At 38.0% G+C, this 17759-nt stretch overlaps 1 protein-coding gene across 3 annotated transcripts in view; it reads left to right on the top strand.

Moving 5' to 3' along the window:
- Ibtk (inhibitor of Bruton tyrosine kinase) overlaps positions 1 to 17759 on the top strand; it is a 67191-nt gene that overhangs the window by 31646 nt on the left and 17786 nt on the right. For all 3 annotated transcript variants that reach the window (XM_052715638.1, XM_052715648.1, XM_052715631.1), the window contains 8 exons: positions 279 to 375; positions 2837 to 2938; positions 5212 to 5329; positions 8126 to 8186; positions 9196 to 9317; positions 11973 to 12085; positions 15273 to 15421; positions 17042 to 17202. In XM_052715638.1, coding sequence (XP_052571598.1) covers positions 279 to 375; positions 2837 to 2938; positions 5212 to 5329; positions 8126 to 8186; positions 9196 to 9317; positions 11973 to 12085; positions 15273 to 15421; positions 17042 to 17202 — 923 coding nt within the window. The remainder of the gene's footprint in view (positions 1 to 278; positions 376 to 2836; positions 2939 to 5211; positions 5330 to 8125; positions 8187 to 9195; positions 9318 to 11972; positions 12086 to 15272; positions 15422 to 17041; positions 17203 to 17759) is intronic.

Here is a 17759-nt window from a genome sequence, read left to right as displayed (position 1 = left end):
AAAAAAAAATTAAAAAAAAAATCACAGTCTCACCACCATTATTGAGACACACATTACGACTGTCCTTGTGTGTCTTGTTTTCTGAATTTTCTATGTCCCTTTTTTATGTTGTGTTTTAAAATTAAGCATCTCATTTTAGATTGGTATTTTATAAATTCTTCCAAGGGTCTTTTGTGTTATTTCCTGTCCAAAGTTTTCATAGTACTAACTCAGCATAGAGTATGATAGTATTTTGTTGTTTGAGGTTAATGAGTTTGTTATGTCTTATATCCTCATAGGCCTCCAGTTGTGCAGCTCTAGAAATGCCAATACAGTCTGAGATTCTGAAAGTTATTCTGGACTACCTCTATACTGATGAAGCTGTGGTGATAAAAGGTACTGACATCATAAGAGAATGATGAAATCAACAGGAATCATAGTTTCCTCTTGTGCTGTCTTTAGGGGTTTAATTTAAAATGTAACAGATTATTACATAGTAATCAGCAAAAAAATTACATTTTCATCGCCCTGAATCATTTTAGAATTGTGTGTCATGGTTGAAGTTAGTGTTAGAAATTTCATCTCTGGCTACCTCTGTGTTAAGATTGGTGAATACAAGGAGTATAATTTTTGACAAATTCTCTATGAAATTTCCTCTTTCTAATAATGTGTCAGCAGTGAAACAGACAGACTCAAAGGAAGTTTGTGAAGGAAGTGATTTGTGCACGTTGTCCAGCAGAACTCACGCTTTGATTGTGGGTCTGATTTGCTGCAGTTCTTCTGAATAACATTTGTGGGGTTCATTGTGCCATTAGTTTTTAGGCACAGATGTACATTGAAGAATTTTTAAAGTGAAAAGACCCTCTTTGCAAGAAGTTAGAGTCGAGCGGAGGAGAATCAAACTGTGTTAGAAGACAAGTGTCTGTAGCAGGGACAGTACCCCAGTCTGCAGGAGGAAGTCTGGGTGGTCTTTGTTAAGATGTGTTCGACTGAGGGTGAGATTCAGATTTGTGTACCTGATGTGTAACTTCGACTTTAAAATATACATTTGTTATTTATATATTTGAAATGAATAGTATATTTTAAAAAGAAATGTATATATATTTCTTTTTAAAAATTGAGATATTCACATCAAATAAATGACACATTTCTAAAGTACATATCTGTTGTTATAATTTAAAATTGTGCCCTTGTCACCATTTTCAAATTGTACAGTATTTTCACCTGTAGATTAATGTGAGAAAGCTGCCATTTTAACAGTAACCTGAGTATAGGGCATTGAGTGTGCAACCATAGTTTTAATCTGTTGATTTTTGTGTATAGGTTTTGCAGTTACTTCCTTTGTCAACATAATTGTTCTCAGAATTCTTTTTGCCACTATTTTAAATGGAAATGTTTTTTGTCTTTATTTCTTTTTTAAAGTGTGTGTGTGTGTGTGTGTGTGTGTGTGTGTGTGTGTGTGTGTGTGTGTGTGTTGTATATGCAGGTGCCCCTAGAGGCCAGCTGAGGGTGTTGGATACCCTGGTGCTGGAGGTCAGGATAAATTACTGGAGTTGGTTCTCTCCTTCCACCCTGTGGGTCTTGGGGATTAAACTCAGGTTATCACACTTGGTGGCGAGTGGATTAACCAACTCAGCCATTCTGCTAGCCCTTACTATGTTTAGAAAAAGTGATTTTTTAATTTTCTAGTTTTAGGGGAGGTTTTTACTGTCAAAACAATCCTGTTTAATTCTAACTCAATGTCAGTATTAGTCAAAAATGTATTTTATAGCCCCCTTTCCACCTACTTTGTTCTGTTGTCATTATGTCTTTATAGAATATTGTATGCCCATCATCATAGTCTGTTATTGATGTGTACGTTTTGGAAAAAAAAAAAAGTGTCATCAAGGAAAAAATACATTTCTACCATTGTTGTTTGGTGTGTAGTTATGTTTATGATATTTTGTCTTTATAATTTAATTGAAAGTTTTTTATTCTTGAAAATTTCATACATGTGTACAATGAAATATGATCATATTCAGCCCTGCTTCTCCCTCCAACTCCTCCCGTGTATCTCCCAACTTTTTTGCCTCCCAACTTCCTTTTCTTTTTTCTTTCTTACTTATTTTTGATAGACCACTAAGTGTAGTTCGTGCTTCCCATATGTATGGCTCTGTGGCCCTGCACTGGAGATGGGCGACTTGACTCTCTATTTGTTAGTCTAGGAATATTTCTTGATGAAATGGGAAATTAGACAAGTCAGACATTCTAGTAGCCTTTTTCACTGAAATAGTCACTTCAGATTGACCATTTTATGGTCCCATGGTGAGAATGTATGAGCCAAGTGTGGTTAGTGGTTAATGTCAACTTCATAGAACGTAGAATTAACTGGGAGGGGGATTGTGCCTGCCAAGGATTGTCCTAAATATGGTAGTGGAGATAGGAAGACCATTAACTAGGGTGGAAGAGCCATCCACTGTGGGGGGCTGCATCCCCTGGACCGGGGTCCTGGATTGTCTGAAGAGAAAAGGGGGCTGAGCAGCAGCATGCATCCCTTACTTTCTTCTCACTAGTTGCAGTGTTAGCAGCGGTTTCAGGCTGCTGCCGCCCTGACTCCTGCTGTACTCGAACTGTGAGCCGGAACAGACCCTTCCTCCCCAAGGTGCTTTAGTTGGGGTTTTTATCGTAGTGATAGGAGGAGAACTCTCAAAACCAAGGCATTTTAGGGGATTTTTTTTCTAGTTGTCCACCTGAAAGGTGCAGATAATTTGATGTGTTTCATAAGCCTCTGCACCTTGATATCGTAACTTTTTGTTTTTTACTAGTTAAAATGGTTACAGAATAACAGTAATCTTTTTCTTTTTCTTTTTCTTGTTAGAGTCTCAAAATGTGGATTTTATTTGTAGTGTTCTTGTAGTGGCCGATCAGCTTCTCATAACTAGATTAAAGGAGATTTGTGAAGGAGCGTTGACTGAAAAACGTGAGTAATTGGAAGTAGAGTACTACCATGTTTTCAGATTGATCTAGTGTACTTTATTTTATTATCTTTATTTTTCCATTATGGTGAAACACCGTTGTTATGTGTGTGTGCTTTTAAAAAAAGTCAAGATGGTTGGTGACACACACCTTCAGTCCTAGCACTTGGGAGGCAGAGGCAGGTGTATCTTTGTGAGTTTAAATTTAGTCTGGTCTGTACAGAGTTCCAGACCAGAGCTCCTGATCTACATAGAGAGTTCCAGAGCTACATAGTAAGACTCTGCCTCAAAAGCAAACAAAAAACAAAGAAAGGGCAAGACATTTAGATTATTACATGCCATCATTTGTAAACACATTCTTTCCTTAGAAATAATTGAAAACATACACACCTTAGATTTAGAAAATATTTTTATTAACATGCTATGAAACCATGAACAATGACAGTGATATCCAGTCTATTTGGGGATTTCAATAGTGAAGGTTTGAAAGCAGGCTGTTACCGTTATCCTGGTCTTGACTGCTTATTTTTTCTTTTTTTAACCAAATCATTTTCTGTTTGCTGTAAATTTTATATACTTCTCCCCTTACCTTATCTCAACAAAATCAATGGACTTTTTTCATCTTAGAAATGAAATATTAGTTTTTATTATGGTTTACCTGTTGTACCCTGCTTCTTCAAGCTGTAGGAATGACTTAGCTGTGCAGGCCATGTGTTTTCCATTTGTCCACTGTTTGGTTCTCACTCTGTTGAGCTCAGTGTTGTTGATCCTTTCAGTACCACAGTGGTCTTGAAATGCCCTTTTTCCTTTCTTCATTTAGATAATTTTGTTTATTCTAATATGAAAGTTGTAGTTTTCAAAACCTGATATGCAAACTTTTAGGCCAGTTTTATATGTTTTAGTTCATGACTGCTTTGGGAAATATGGAAGAAGTTCTGCTAAATTTTTTTTTTATTTTGATAGGAGTTTGCCAGGCTCTCTCGTCTTTTTGAGTGTTGTGGGCTGTCTTCTTGATTAGTAATAGGCAAGTAGCCCCGAATTTCTTTCCATAGGCAAGAAAAGATGCTGCAGTAAAGGACTTCCTGTGGCATAGATGTACAGTATGTACCTAGGTACTCTCCTTGACTCAATGGTCTCTGTTGACCCCCTAGGATATTCCTTCCTAGTCTTAGCTGCACAGTTGATTTTACTGGTAGGTAAATTCCTAGCAGAAGGGTTCCATGGAAGCCTGTCTAGTCATTACACACATCATTTCCAGCTAAACAGTTCAAGGAAAGCTTTTATGTGATCTGCTTTTGTTTTGTGAGATGATTTCATCAGTTGCAGTTTTAGCTTAGTCAGAGGGAGGCAGACTGTTATTGACCGTGATTGTAGCTTTTGACAGTTTAGGGGAGAAAGAAAAAAGAAATGAGAGAAGACAGACTATAAAAATCTGCTATATTCTTCTGTTGGCTGGAACTCAGTATAAGTAAGAAGATGAGAGTTTTAGGTAGCTGGAGTTACAAGCAAGTGGAATATTCTTGGAGGGTTTTGAGCAAGACAGCATTTCACATAGATGGAACTAGAACATTACTAAATGTTAGTAATCCTGAGCTCTTGTATAGTTTTATGCACTGGCATGGACAATACAGTAAGATTTAGTTATATTTTCATATATACAGATTAGTCAACATTTAGAATTAGCTTGACAGTTTCTCCTAGACTTAATGCCTGTTTTGGTTTGTAGTTGTTGGTTCCGAGATAAGATCTTACTATGTAGCCCAGACGGTTGAATGCACAGAAGTCCTTCCTCAGCCTCTTGAGTGCTGGGATTGATTACAGGGAGTTCACTACTATGGCCAACTGTCTTTTTTAGTGTTATAGAAGACTATTGTACTATGTGAATGAAAAGGAATGTTCACTGGTGAAAGTGAAGAATATTCAAGGCTTTGGGGAGGAAGAATGGTAGTTGTTACATTTTTGGTTGTGAGCTATCCCTCCAGCCCAGAATGGTAGTTCTTATGTATATACTTTTAGCTAACACAAATACCCTTATGTATTTTGTTCTAAAACTTTTGTGTGTGCAAGCTTATTTTTTCCCCTCGAAACCAGTCAGTGAAAATTACTTTACTATTGTAATGAAACTCATTTCTGTATTCACTTCAGCATTCCTTTCTTGGTTTAGAGAACAATTTTCTTGTTTTAAATGTTGAAATCTTGTAACTTTGGAAATGCAAGCATTTCCCTCGCTAAAGTATGTCACTTGTCGTCTAATTTTGCAAATCTCTTTTCTCTGCAGTCACCCTTAAGAACGCTGCTATGCTGCTGGAGTTTGCAGCGATGTACAATGCTCAGCAGTTGAAACTGTCTTGTTTACAGTTCATAGGGCTGAATATGGCAGCCTTACTTGAAGCAAGGTTGGTTGAGTTCCCATGCTGTATGATTTTTGCACAAGCAGATGTTTATATGTAAATAAAAGATGGACTTTAAAAGTGAGTAATGTATTTACTAAGATGGAAAGAATTTGACAAATGCTAAGGAGTCATCACTTTCAGATTATCGGGACCATGGAAACTTCCAGGGTTTCTAACAGTGATTTAAAAATGATTTTTTGTTGAGATAAGTTCTGGCTATGTGGCCTAGGGCAGCTTTATGGTCCTAATCATTAGGGTTATGTGTATGAGGCCTGTTTACAGGTGAATTCTTTGTTTTTTGTTTTTAATGAAAATTTTAACCTTAAAGAGGATAAAAATATTACTTCTCACTGTTAAGTCAGTGGTAAGAAATGAGGCTACATTTGTGAGCAAAGATTTTTGGAATTGGAGCCTTTGGTGCCAGTTTGCATTTTAAGATATTTAAGATAATTTATCTTTTCCTTTGTTCTGTTTTTAGTTTCAGTAATAATAATAGTAGCTAATACTGCTTATTATATACGTAGTTTTATATTTTGTTTGAGTAGTTACAATAATTAGTATTTAATGTTTTATATATACTGATCATTTTTAAAAGTGTTACATAGACTAATTAATTTTCACATACTTGTGAAATAGTTTTTCTTAATATCCTTGTGCTGCAAATGAGAAGGTGTGGTGATGTTTTGTTTGTGATCTAACAAATAAAGCCTGAAGATCAGAGTGCGGAGCTAAGCCACTAGTTAGTCATAGAGGCCAGGCAGTAGTTGCACACACCTTTGATCCCAGACCTTGGTGTCTCAACACCTTTTATCCCAGCATTAGGGAGGAGGAGACAGGAAGTGATACGGCTGGGTGGAGAGAAGAATATAAGGCCACAGAGATAGGAGCTCAGGCTCTTTGAGATTAAGGAGTTAGTGAGGTAAGAGGTAGTGGCTGTAGCTTGCTCTTTTGTCTCTCTGATCTTTCAGCATTTACCCCTATAGCTGACTCCAGGTTTTTATTATTAAGTCCAATTAGGATTCGTGCTACAAGAAGGCTTGGGGAACTTTTGTTCTTTTTAATTTGGGAGGAAAGAAATGAGAAAATCTTGATCATTACAAATGATAACAAATGACATGGATGTGCATGCCATTAATCTTAGCAATCTGAAGGCAGAGGCAGGTGGAACTTTGTGAGTTCAAGGCCAGCTTGTTCAACATAGCAAGCTCTAGGCCAGACAAGGCTATATGGTGAGACTGTGTATCAAAACAACAATAAAATGAATAAACAGCCGGGCGGTGGTGGCGCACGCCTTTAATCCCAGCACTCGGGAGGCAGAGGCAGGTGGATCTCTGAGTTCGAGGCCAGCCTGGGCTACCAAGTGAGTCTCAGGAAAGGCGCAAAGCTACACAGAGAAACCCTGTCTCGAAAACCCAAAAAACAAAAAAGAATAAACAAAGCAAAACAAATAACAACTTAGCTATCCACTTTGCAAATTCAATATGATTTTTAATTAAACTTATTCTAAAACATTGAAATAAAGTACTCTGCTGTTTTCTTGAGATGAATCACGAATGGTCTCAATCATGAGCTAGGACTGATTTAAAGAAAATTCTATTGCTATTTAAGAATTATTTTGTAATTTTTAAAATTAAAATAAAAATATATTAGAAGCTAGTTAGGTTTCTGGACTTAATTTAATTTCTGACATTAGTGATTCTCTTGAGAGCAGGTTTATTATTCAATATTGTAAGATTAATCTCATTCAGTTTGTCAGATAAGAGGCTACCAAAAAATAAAGCAAATATCAATTCTTTCAAAACTGCTGTAATAGAAAATGCTATATATCACATCGTTTTTCTATTATACTGAGACAGATGTGTCCTCTGAGCCACTTCAGGATAGCTCCTGCTGTGGTAATGTCTCTGAGTAATTTTATATGAGTAGACAAGCTTAACTTTGTTTGTAAAGTTAATTGTTCTTAATCAGGTGTGTGTTTGCTAAAAGTGAAAACAACATGTACAGAGATATTAAGAAAAGGAGGGCTATATCAAATTTACTTAGCATTATAAGCTAATGTAAGTAATTATCCTACAAGTGTTGAAAACTGTTATGGTACAAATTTGAATATGAAAGTTGCTTTGTACTAGTTGTAGAAATAGCTTTAAAAAACAACAGTATATGTGTGAACGCATACACATAACACTGTATATATAAAACAATATATACATATATACACACACACACACATAAAAATGGATGTAAACCTTGTTTTAAATTTTCATTGATGCCTAAAGTATCTTTTGGAACCTGTGAGACTTGAATTTATCTTGAATATAGTTGATGTAATCCATTTTTCATTTTATACTGGAAGATGTTAAGACTCAGAAGCAAAATAAACTGTTCTTGGTCATGGAGGTAGTTGAGAGTAGTGATAATGTTAGGTAGAACCTTGATACTCTGATGCTTAAGGCAGTCTTCTATCATTACAGTACTCTTTACACAGACGTTACAGTTTGCAGAAGAAGATTGAGAAATGAGGACTTGATATCATGTTATAGAAGAAAAGATCATATTTATTCCCTTTCCAAAGACTTGCTTTAGTTTTATCAAGATATTTGTATAATATGTTTGCTGGTTACCTGAAATCCATAACATATAACTATACACATTTCCAAAAGGAGTTTTCATAGCTAGTGTATGTAAACTTGAAAAAGAACTTTGTTACTTATTTGACAACTTGAAATAAACATACTTGAAAATCTTGATAGCTGCTAAGTCATTTGAGTCTAAGCTAGAATTTAATTTCCTGTTTTTCAGGTCTCTTGATGTTTTAAGTGAGGATGTTTTGAAAGATCTTTCCACATTTTACCGAAAAATGGTAATATTTTTGTTTTCTCAGTACAGTTTTTGTAAGCTAAGGTATTACGGTAGTAGAATATTTTAAGGTGTGTCACTTTTGTTTATGTTGACTTTGTTTAACTCTGTGAGCTGTGTTACTGTGCCTGTCTAAAATACCTGATGGTCTAATAAAGAACTGGCCAATAGCAAGGCAGGAGAATGGATAGGCGGGGTTGGCAGGCAGAGAGAATATATAGAGGGAGAAATCTGGAAAGGGAGATTGAGAAGGAGCCAGAGAAGGGGAGGACATCGGGGGCCAGCTACCCAGCTCCACAACCAGCAAGCCAAGGAGTAAGAGTGAGATTTATGGAAGTAAGAGAATGGTAAAAGCCCAGAGGCAAAAGGTAGATGGGATAATTTAAGATAAGGAAAGCTGCCTAGAAACTAAGCCAAGCTAAGGCTGGGCATTCATAAGTAATAATAAGCCTTGTGTGTGATTTATTTGGGAGCTGGGTGGTGGACCCCCCCAAAAAGAGTAAAAAGCAAAAAACATGTTACTTTTTAAAACAGGGTATGAGACTAGACACAATGGGGTAATTTTATAATGAATGCAAATACATTATCTTTTAGAAATTAGAATATAAACTTCCTTTCAAGTCCCATAGATAAGTGTGAAAATCAAAATTGAAGACATAAGAAAATTAACACATCTCTTATAATTTCTTCATAATAAAAATTGCTGTGTCAGAGTTTTAGTTACAAATGTCAGGACAGTACGTACAGAGCATGGGTTCACATGACTCCTGAGAGATGGGTCAGTCTGTACTTAATAAGAAAGCAGAGCTGCCTTTCAGCCCCCACCCCCAGTGATTTTATATAAAATGCTTTTTACTGAATCTATTCAAAAAAATTTCCCCATTGTATTTGAGAGTTATTAGGCATCCTAGGCTTTTCCTAGTTAATGTTACCACCTGACAGTGTAAGTGACACACGTTATTAGTTTTTAAAAATCTTTACAAATTTTGTGTTTACTGTCTTTCATTCTGTAGATTCCAGCAATGGAGAGAAGAGTCATTACACCATATCAAGATGGACCAGATATTAGCTACATGCAAGTAGATGATGGAGATGTCTTTTTTAAAGAAGAAATAAATATGGAACCAAATTACTCGTAAGCTGTGTTCTATTTTTTCTTTCCTTCTTTTTCTTCTTCCTTACTCCGTGGGACACCTGACACTTTGTATTAACACTGGAATTATAAATTGAGAAGTTCTGATATAGGAAGTATGAATGTGCAGTTCAGTTTTGATATAGTACACAGTAATTATACATGACTGATATTGTAACTCTAAACTGTTTAACACGTAAGTATAAAAATACTGTAGCCTTCAGATAGACAGACAGGTTAGTCAAGTGCGTTTGTCTTAATGACCTCCTCCAAGCCTCCTGAAGTTACAGTAAAGACATTTGAAAAGGCATGCTGCTTGCCCTAGACAGGAAGAGCAGCAGAGGTGCCAGCCGGGGTCAGGAGATGCGGCTGCTGTTGGCTGAAAAGTAGTGGCTCTGTAGTATCGACAGCACACATCTTGAAACAGTTCTGGAAGTGCTTGGCAGTTATGGCAGCCCAGCTCATGAAGATTAGGACAAGTAGATGCCATCCCTTCCTGAACTCCGTTCAGTCAAGTGATTGTCTCTCCTCCATCTTGTTAGAAGACTACAGGTTTGTCCTCAGGAGGCTGGACTAGAGAGCGTCCAGAGAGGAATGCAGCAGCCATAGATGGGTTGTATTTTCTCAGGAGTCCTCTCTGTAGACCCGGATCGCTTCAGTAGATGGTGACTACACTAGCTTGTAGGCATTGTGAGGAGATCCCTGAGAAAAACAATTCAGGGGGAAAGGGTTTACTTTATCCTCCAGCTTCCGAGGTTTGTCCATGGCTGCTGGCGCTGTTGCTGTTGAGGCCAGAGGCAGAATGTCACAGCAGTGTCGGCATGGCAGAGCAGGGCTGCTCACCTCAGAAGGCCAAGGTGAGAGAGAACAAGGGACCAGGTCACAACACACTCTTCCAAGGAACGCTCCCGTGATCGCGTTTCTCCAGCTAGGAACTTACTTCTGAATAGCACATTAAGATGTAAACTCATAAATTTGATATTCCATTAATGAAGTCGGACTCCTTATTATCCAAGTCTTTTCTTGTGACCCTGCTTTTGAGCCTTACTCCATCTGGGACCACTTTGAATATATGAGTCTGTGGGAGGACATTTCATATTCAGACCCCAACAGTAATCCACAAAAATTGAGATTTGGGAGTCTATCACCAAAATGTGACAATTTTGACAACCTTTGCATAGAATAGATACCTAATTAGTATTTTAGGCTAATACATTACTAGTATTTTAGGCTCACATCATAGAATTATCTGTGGGACAAATAACTTGGTAGGGTGAAGTCTTTGGGCATTGAGGTCATCTATGATAGACAAACAGCTATACCTCATTGAAAAACTATTCTTGAGTTCTAGAAGTGTTCTTTTAATTACTTTCTAAGCTTTTTTTCTGATGTGTGATATCATTTTGGACAATAGAAGTTAAACATAATATCCTTAAGTGTATAACATATATGATATTAATATTACAAAATGCATTAACATTGAGTTAAATAATTCATATTAACTGCCACAAAATGATATATTCACAGCTGGCTTGCATGACTGTAGTATATAATGATATGTTAAATATTTCACTAAAATAAGACAGTTGTTGCACTCACAGATACCTACTTTCTCTTTCCTGATTTATAGTACTTAATTCAAGCAATTAAACATTCACTCAACTACTCTAAAAAACCACCACAAGGGCTGAGGAGGTGTTTCCATGGGAAAGAACACTGCTGCACAAGCATGAAGGTCTGAGGTGGGACCTCAGCCCAATGTTAAAACCCAGGTCTGGCCATTAGTCCTGGAAGTCCAGCAGCACTCGGAGGTTAGAGGCAGGAGCCTAGGTGTTAGTGTGAAGTAACACAAGCAAATATTGAGAGAGCTTGTCTCCAGGGAATCCGGTAGAAGGTGATGGAGCAGGACCCCTGATGCCTTCACATTGTACAAACAAGCATTCAATCTCATACACACACACACACACACACACACACACACACACTGTACATTGTACAAACAAGCATTCAATCTCACACGCGCGCGCGCACACACACACGCACGCACGCACCAAATGTTTTTATTTGAAGATTATAGTTTATGTAACTATGTACAGTGTTGTACTTTTTTTGGTGAAGGCTTTTTTATGAGGAGACGGGGAGGAGGCTCAGTCTTTGGCACAAGTTTTCCTTACCGTCGGCAGAATGCTGTTCAGTCCTCACTTCCTCGTGGTACAGATGTATGTCCTCTTGTCTTGGTGAACTTGAGGGTCGCTTTGCCCTTGGAGTTCTGGAGCATTTCTGTAGCATGCTTCATATACGTGACTAGGCCCAGATCTCAGATCAAGTCTTGGTGAACTTGGTGTTCTTGGGAAGCGCCTGTGGAAGTGAGTGGATCTCAAGCTGCTGCCATCACTCGGTAGCCCTCGTGGTGACTTGGAGATGTGGCTGCACGGAACTCTCAGTGCTGCTCTTTGTTGGCTATTGTGGCCAACATTGTGTTTTTTTAACTTTAACAGTAATTTTGGGGCTAAAGCACAAATAGATGACACTAATGAGTAGCAAGGTTAGTGATTTCCCCTGGTCTGCCTAAGCGCATGAATGGTACCTGTATGTCCTTATGTGGTTTGTGCTTGACCAAACTTTTTGCCCTTCAATTCTATGTTTGCATTTTCCTAGGGAAACAATGTTCAAGAAGGCCAAAACAAGAGCTAAAAAGAAGCCACGGAAGCGCTCTGACAGCTCCGGAGGCTACAACCTTTCAGATATTATTCAGAGTCCACCATCTACAGGTTAGTATTTTTGAGCATGTTTCTGGTCTGTGTGTGGAGGTCAGAGGACAACTTTTAGGAGTGATTTCCGTCCTTCACCACTATGTAGGTTCCAGGGGTCAAGTTCAGGTCATCATGATTGGTGACAGAAGCTTTTATTTGCTGGTCCGTCTGCCAGCCTTATTTTGAAGATTTTTTATTAATTACTGAAAATATAAAGGATGCATGCAGGCACACACATGCGCGCGCACGCACGCACACACACACACACACAACATTATGAACACCTTTATACTGTATTTAGACTCAGTGTTAATTTATTGCCACAATTTCTTCCTTCTCTCCCTCCTACCCTTTCCTTTCTGTGGTGCTGAGGCCTGACCCTGGGCAACATACATGCCAGACAGTGCCCTGCATTGTAGCTCTGTCCAGATTGTGTCTTATGAGAAGCACAGTTGCTTGTTGCCCACAGTGGTCCTCTAAACATTCCACACATAGTGTGTGTGTTGACAGAGCTGTTTTTAACTGATCTGATTGGAATACTTTGTAATATGCTGTTTCTCATAAATAGTATAATAAGACTCTCCTCTAAAACCCCAGTATCAGTATCAGATAGTTAACACGGTTGGTTAGCTTTACCTAGTGTTAGCGTCTGTATCCAGATTTTCAGGAGTACTCAACAGTGTTTTCAGAGCTCTGTTCAGCGTTGTCTCTTGTTCTATCAAGGGTCACACTGCCTTTGCTTGGTGGTGTCTCTTAGTAGAACAGTATCCTCCATGCTATTTGTTTTGTGTTGTTTTCTCAACTGTTAGGCTAGTTGTTTTATATAGTGTCCCTTGTGTTAGATTCATCTTATCTATGTTTAAACTATGCAAAATGTTAATGGTTTCTCTAGATAAAATTGTGAAGTATGACCAAAAAGTAACGAGACTATAGTGTGGCTTTTGAGGTGGTAGGTGTATCTGCGTATGGCAATCAGACATAATCTGGTATATTTTCTGTCACATCATTCACAGGCAGTCTACCCTGTGTATTGACTTGTGGTCCTTAGGAAAAGATGGCTGTTATGCAAGGCAAAGAAAGAATGAGATATTTGATATTTGTTACAACTAAAGGAAATAATGTCAAGAATTGGTTTAAGTAACACAAAAGATACCTAAAAGGAGAGATTATTTGCCTAGATTGATTTATGAAGCATTAAAGGTAGGAATCAGGAGATCTAGAAATGAGAAAGACACATTTTAGGGTCTTTCCAAGCATAACATTCTGTGATTTTGTATTCTCTGTTGAATGCTTTACTTCTAGCCTGAAGACAAAGCATAGGTAGGTTGATAAAGGATGAGTAAAGGGCCAGACAGTTGTGAAACTGGGGATCTTTCAGTTACCTAATGACTGAAGGAAAAAGTAGATACTTGATTTGCTTTAAATCGTATGAATCAATTGAATGTGTGTATGTATATACATGTGTGTAGTAGAGTCTTAGAGTCTCATGGACTAGGGAGTTGTTTAGTGGGTAAAAGCATTAGCTGTGCAAGTGAGGACCTGAGTTATAACCCTCAGAACCCAAGTAAAAGCTGGATGCGGAGCAGGAAGATATGAAATCTCAGTGCACCTCTGGGAGATGAAACAGACAGTAATCCGTTTAATCACACAGGCTAGCTAGCTTGGCCTGGTATACATGGCAGGAAAACAACCAAGAAATCCTGCTTCAAAGAAGATACAAGATGAGGATGGACACCCAATATTATTATAATCTGATCTTAACACCTTTGCTATGACGTGTTGAGTCATGCTCACACATGTGGATATAAACACACACACACACACACACACACACACACACACACACAAAATCTTGACATTTCAAAGCTGGAGGAGATTAGTGAAGAAATACTTTATGCTCCTTACTTTAAACTTTTCATTTAAACATCAGGGAATGGATCTAGAAAGTTTATGATGATCTGAGATAATGACAAAAGGAATAAATAGTATTTGTTCTCTTGAGTCAAGTTCCATATACATTCTGATGTTGCATAATTTCTGTGGCCGAAGCGGATAATGATGAAAGGGTGAAACTTAATTGGGAGCCAAAAGGAACATTTGAGTACAAGGCATGTTTCATCAGAAACAATTGTGTAGAGACCTGACATGGATGCTGATCCTTAAAGTTCCATGAGTGATCCTGTTAAGGTGTTTTGTTTTGACCAAAAATTATTGCTTGTCATGTCAATCATTTATTTGATTGTCTTGATTTTAATGGGTTTGGAAGCATACAGTTTTAAGTGTAATATATGAAATTAAAATTTACTTAAAATACCTATGAAAGTAGGAGAAAGTTTAGATGTCATTGCCAACCTGTGTTTAGTAATAGACAAGAGAAGGCGGCTACAGTGTGCGGTGATCTCCTTAAAGGGATAACTCTTTTCTGAATGTGTAAGAGACAGCACATGTTATTTTTAATCAGTTGTATAGCTTTTACGGCTCAGATAATGTCTGCATCTTCAAGTTTCTTTTGGCACTTCATATAGATTCTAATTAATTTGAAATGCATGAATTATCACCTGAAATCAAGTAGAAGTTTATTTTGTAGTATGTGTGTGGTGAACCTGAACTTAGGGATAACAGAGGTGAACATTTAGGTCATCTCTGGGGGTAAGATAATTAACAATTTCAAATGACAGATTTTTTTTGTACAGAAAACAAACTGATGAACCCTCCAACAGGCTGCCAGTGGGGTCAGTAGGAGCCTGTGTTCCTGGGCTGCCTGCTGACCCAGAGACCCTTAGGTACTTCCTCTCTCACAGCTGAGCCATTGCCTCCCTGCAGAGCACAACTGAAAAGGGACAGGCAGGGATGGGTTGCTGTGGAGTCCGTCACCTCTTCTCCCTCCTTACCTTTCTTGAGGAAGGAAGTTAACCATCTCTCAAAGCAAATGCTGTGTGCTCTATGTTGTTGAGATTGATGAGTTATTCGAGACTTGGGGTGAATAAACAGTTGTGTTACTATCTCCTCTGTGTTGATCTTTCACTTAATGTCTTTGTCACCGTAGCTTAATTAGTGTGCTGTTAGTGTGGTGAATATAGTTTAAGTGTTAGTGTAGTCTGGAGCAATAAGCCGCTCGCTTTCCATTTGGCTCGTTGAGTGAAATGCATCTATGCTTACTATGTCTGGTTAAAGTTTATTTACTTTATTTTATTTGGCATTTTAGGATTATTAAAGTCTGGTAAGACCAATTCTGTGGAGTCTCTTCCAGAACTGTTGACCTCAGACTCTGAAGGAAGCTATGCAGGAGTGGGTAGTCCCAGGGACTTACAGTCGCCTGATTTTACAGCAGGATTCCATTTGGAGAAGGCCGAGGTTGGTCTGATACAGCATTGTTTCCTCACCACATGTTTGGATGTCCCCTTAGTTTTACCTCAGTTTTCATGATATTCTCAAAGTTTCAAATACTTTCCTGGTGTTAACAAAAAACTAAAACTAATATGTATAATGTATGTTTTCTTCCAGAGTTATATAATTATTCTTTTTTTAAATATTTATTTATTTATTTATTTATTTATTTATTTATTTGGTTTTTCTTTTTTTTTTTTTTTTTTTTTTGGTTTTTCGAGACAGGGTTTCTCTGTGTAGCTTTGCGCCTCTCCTGGAACTCACTTGGTAGCCCAGGCTGGCCTCGAACTCACAGAGATCCTCCTGGCTCTGCCTCCCGAGTGCTGGGATTAAAGGCGTGCACCACCACCGCCCGGCTTATTCTTTTTTTTTTTTAAACAGAGTTTCTCTGTGTAGTTTTAGTGCCTGTCCTGGAACTCGCTCTGTAAACCAGGCTGGCCTTGAACTCACAGAGATCCGCCTGGCTCTGCCTCCCAAGTGCGCCACCACTGCCCGGCTAAGTATTCTAATTGTAGAAATTTTAATACAGTTTTCAATCCTTTATGATTTCATTTCTAATCTTTTTGCAAGTAAAATATATCGATGATAAATATATTGATATAATGTGGTATTATTCAATAGACATTCAATATTATTCAGTGGAAAGTATATTTGTAGCTAAATTCCAGAAATATTTGAAGAAGTGGCTATTAAAACGAAATACAATTTATCAGAGAAGAATGATTTGAAAGTAAGCCTGGTTCCAGATGTCGTGGTCTCTTTCTTACCTGGTGCTAATGGACACAGCCAGCCGGAAGCTGTTCTGCCGGGCTGGCTGGCTGATTTCACAGCTGCAGCGCTCCTCCTGGGCTTATCTCTGCGGAGGCTTTCTTCTCGACATCCATTAAGACCTGCTCTGCAGCTTTTCTTTACAGGAAGGAAAATGGGTCCATGTTTAGAAATTGAGTCATTTTCCTATAACCTTTGCCACATTCACAAAACATCTTGGAACATCTAGGAATGTCTGAGACCATAAATTTATTCTTACAAAGTGTTCAAGTTTAATGCAGACGTTTAAAGGAAATTGTTTTCATAAGGTCAATCTGAAGGACAGTGAGGTGTCAGGAGGTTGAAGGTGCATAGTGAATGTCTTGTGAGGCTAGAAGTAGTACACATACCATTTAAGACCTTCCTGAGCCTTTTGTAATAGCTGTGACCTAAAGGCCCCTGAAGTGTCAATATTATTTACTTTCATTTTATTTAAAATACTACATCATAGAGTAGATTATAAGACATTTGTACCACGTTTTCATGTCTAAAGTGAATTTTCTTTCTAAAATAGGAATTTTAATATTACTGTTTTGTACTTTATATGTACTACTTTTATTGTCATTTTGTTTGCTCTTTGTCTGAGTAGAATTTTAAGGTGTTCTCTTACTCTCCTGTGTGCGCAGCAGCTTGTTGTAAGTGATGAGGGTCAGCAGGCTAAGTGGGGAGCCTGGAGACAGACATGGCGAATGCTGGCTGATCGGGTGTCACTGACTATCCACGCTAAGCTACCAAGTTAGATGCTTGCCATTACTACTTGGGTTCTCCTTTTTCTCACAGGGGAAAGCTAAACCATATGTGAATGGTACACCTCCTACATGTGCTAGGGAAGATTTAAAACCATGGGAAAAATCACCAACGTCTAGATCTGCTCCCCAGTTCATCCCCAGTAACAGAGTCAACACTGCAGGCTCTTCCAGTTGGGTTGCTGGCTCTTGCAGGTAGGGTGCTCTTTTTTTTCTCTTACTTATTTATTTATTTATTTACAATTATTTTTTTTCCATATAGTATATTCTGGTCATGGTTTCCCCTCCCTTATCTCCCCTCAGATCCTCACCCACATTCCCACCCATCCAACTCCATGCCTGCCTTCTCTTTCTTTAGAAAACAAACAGGCAACAAACAAACAAAAAAAATCAGCAGAATTAAAACAAAAAGAAAAACCATAGGAAATACACATAATAGATACACACACACACACACACACATGCGCGCACACACCTATAAAAACACAAAATCAGAAACCATAATAATACAAGCAAAAGGCACGAAACATTTTAAAAAATGCTCAAACAAAGCAATGTAAGACAAAACATCTGCAAAGTCACTGTTGAGTTCATTTTATGTTGGTCCTGTTCTCCTGGGCATGGGGTTCTACCCTTAAGAGTGGCTTGTTTCCCTAGTGAGATTCCATTGGAGAAAACTAGTTTTTGCTTTGCAACCATTTGTCAGTTGGAAATATGAAGTATATATGTAATAAAGTGAATTATTCTTAGCT

This window comes from Peromyscus californicus, unplaced genomic scaffold, assembly GCF_007827085.1.
Source record: "Peromyscus californicus insignis strain IS unplaced genomic scaffold, ASM782708v3 Scaffold_11__1_contigs__length_118956290, whole genome shotgun sequence".
In the NCBI taxonomy this organism is placed as follows: domain Eukaryota; kingdom Metazoa; phylum Chordata; class Mammalia; order Rodentia; family Cricetidae; genus Peromyscus; species Peromyscus californicus.
Note: the sequence above shows the minus strand (reverse complement) of the source record. Positions and strands in the feature narration are given on the sequence as shown.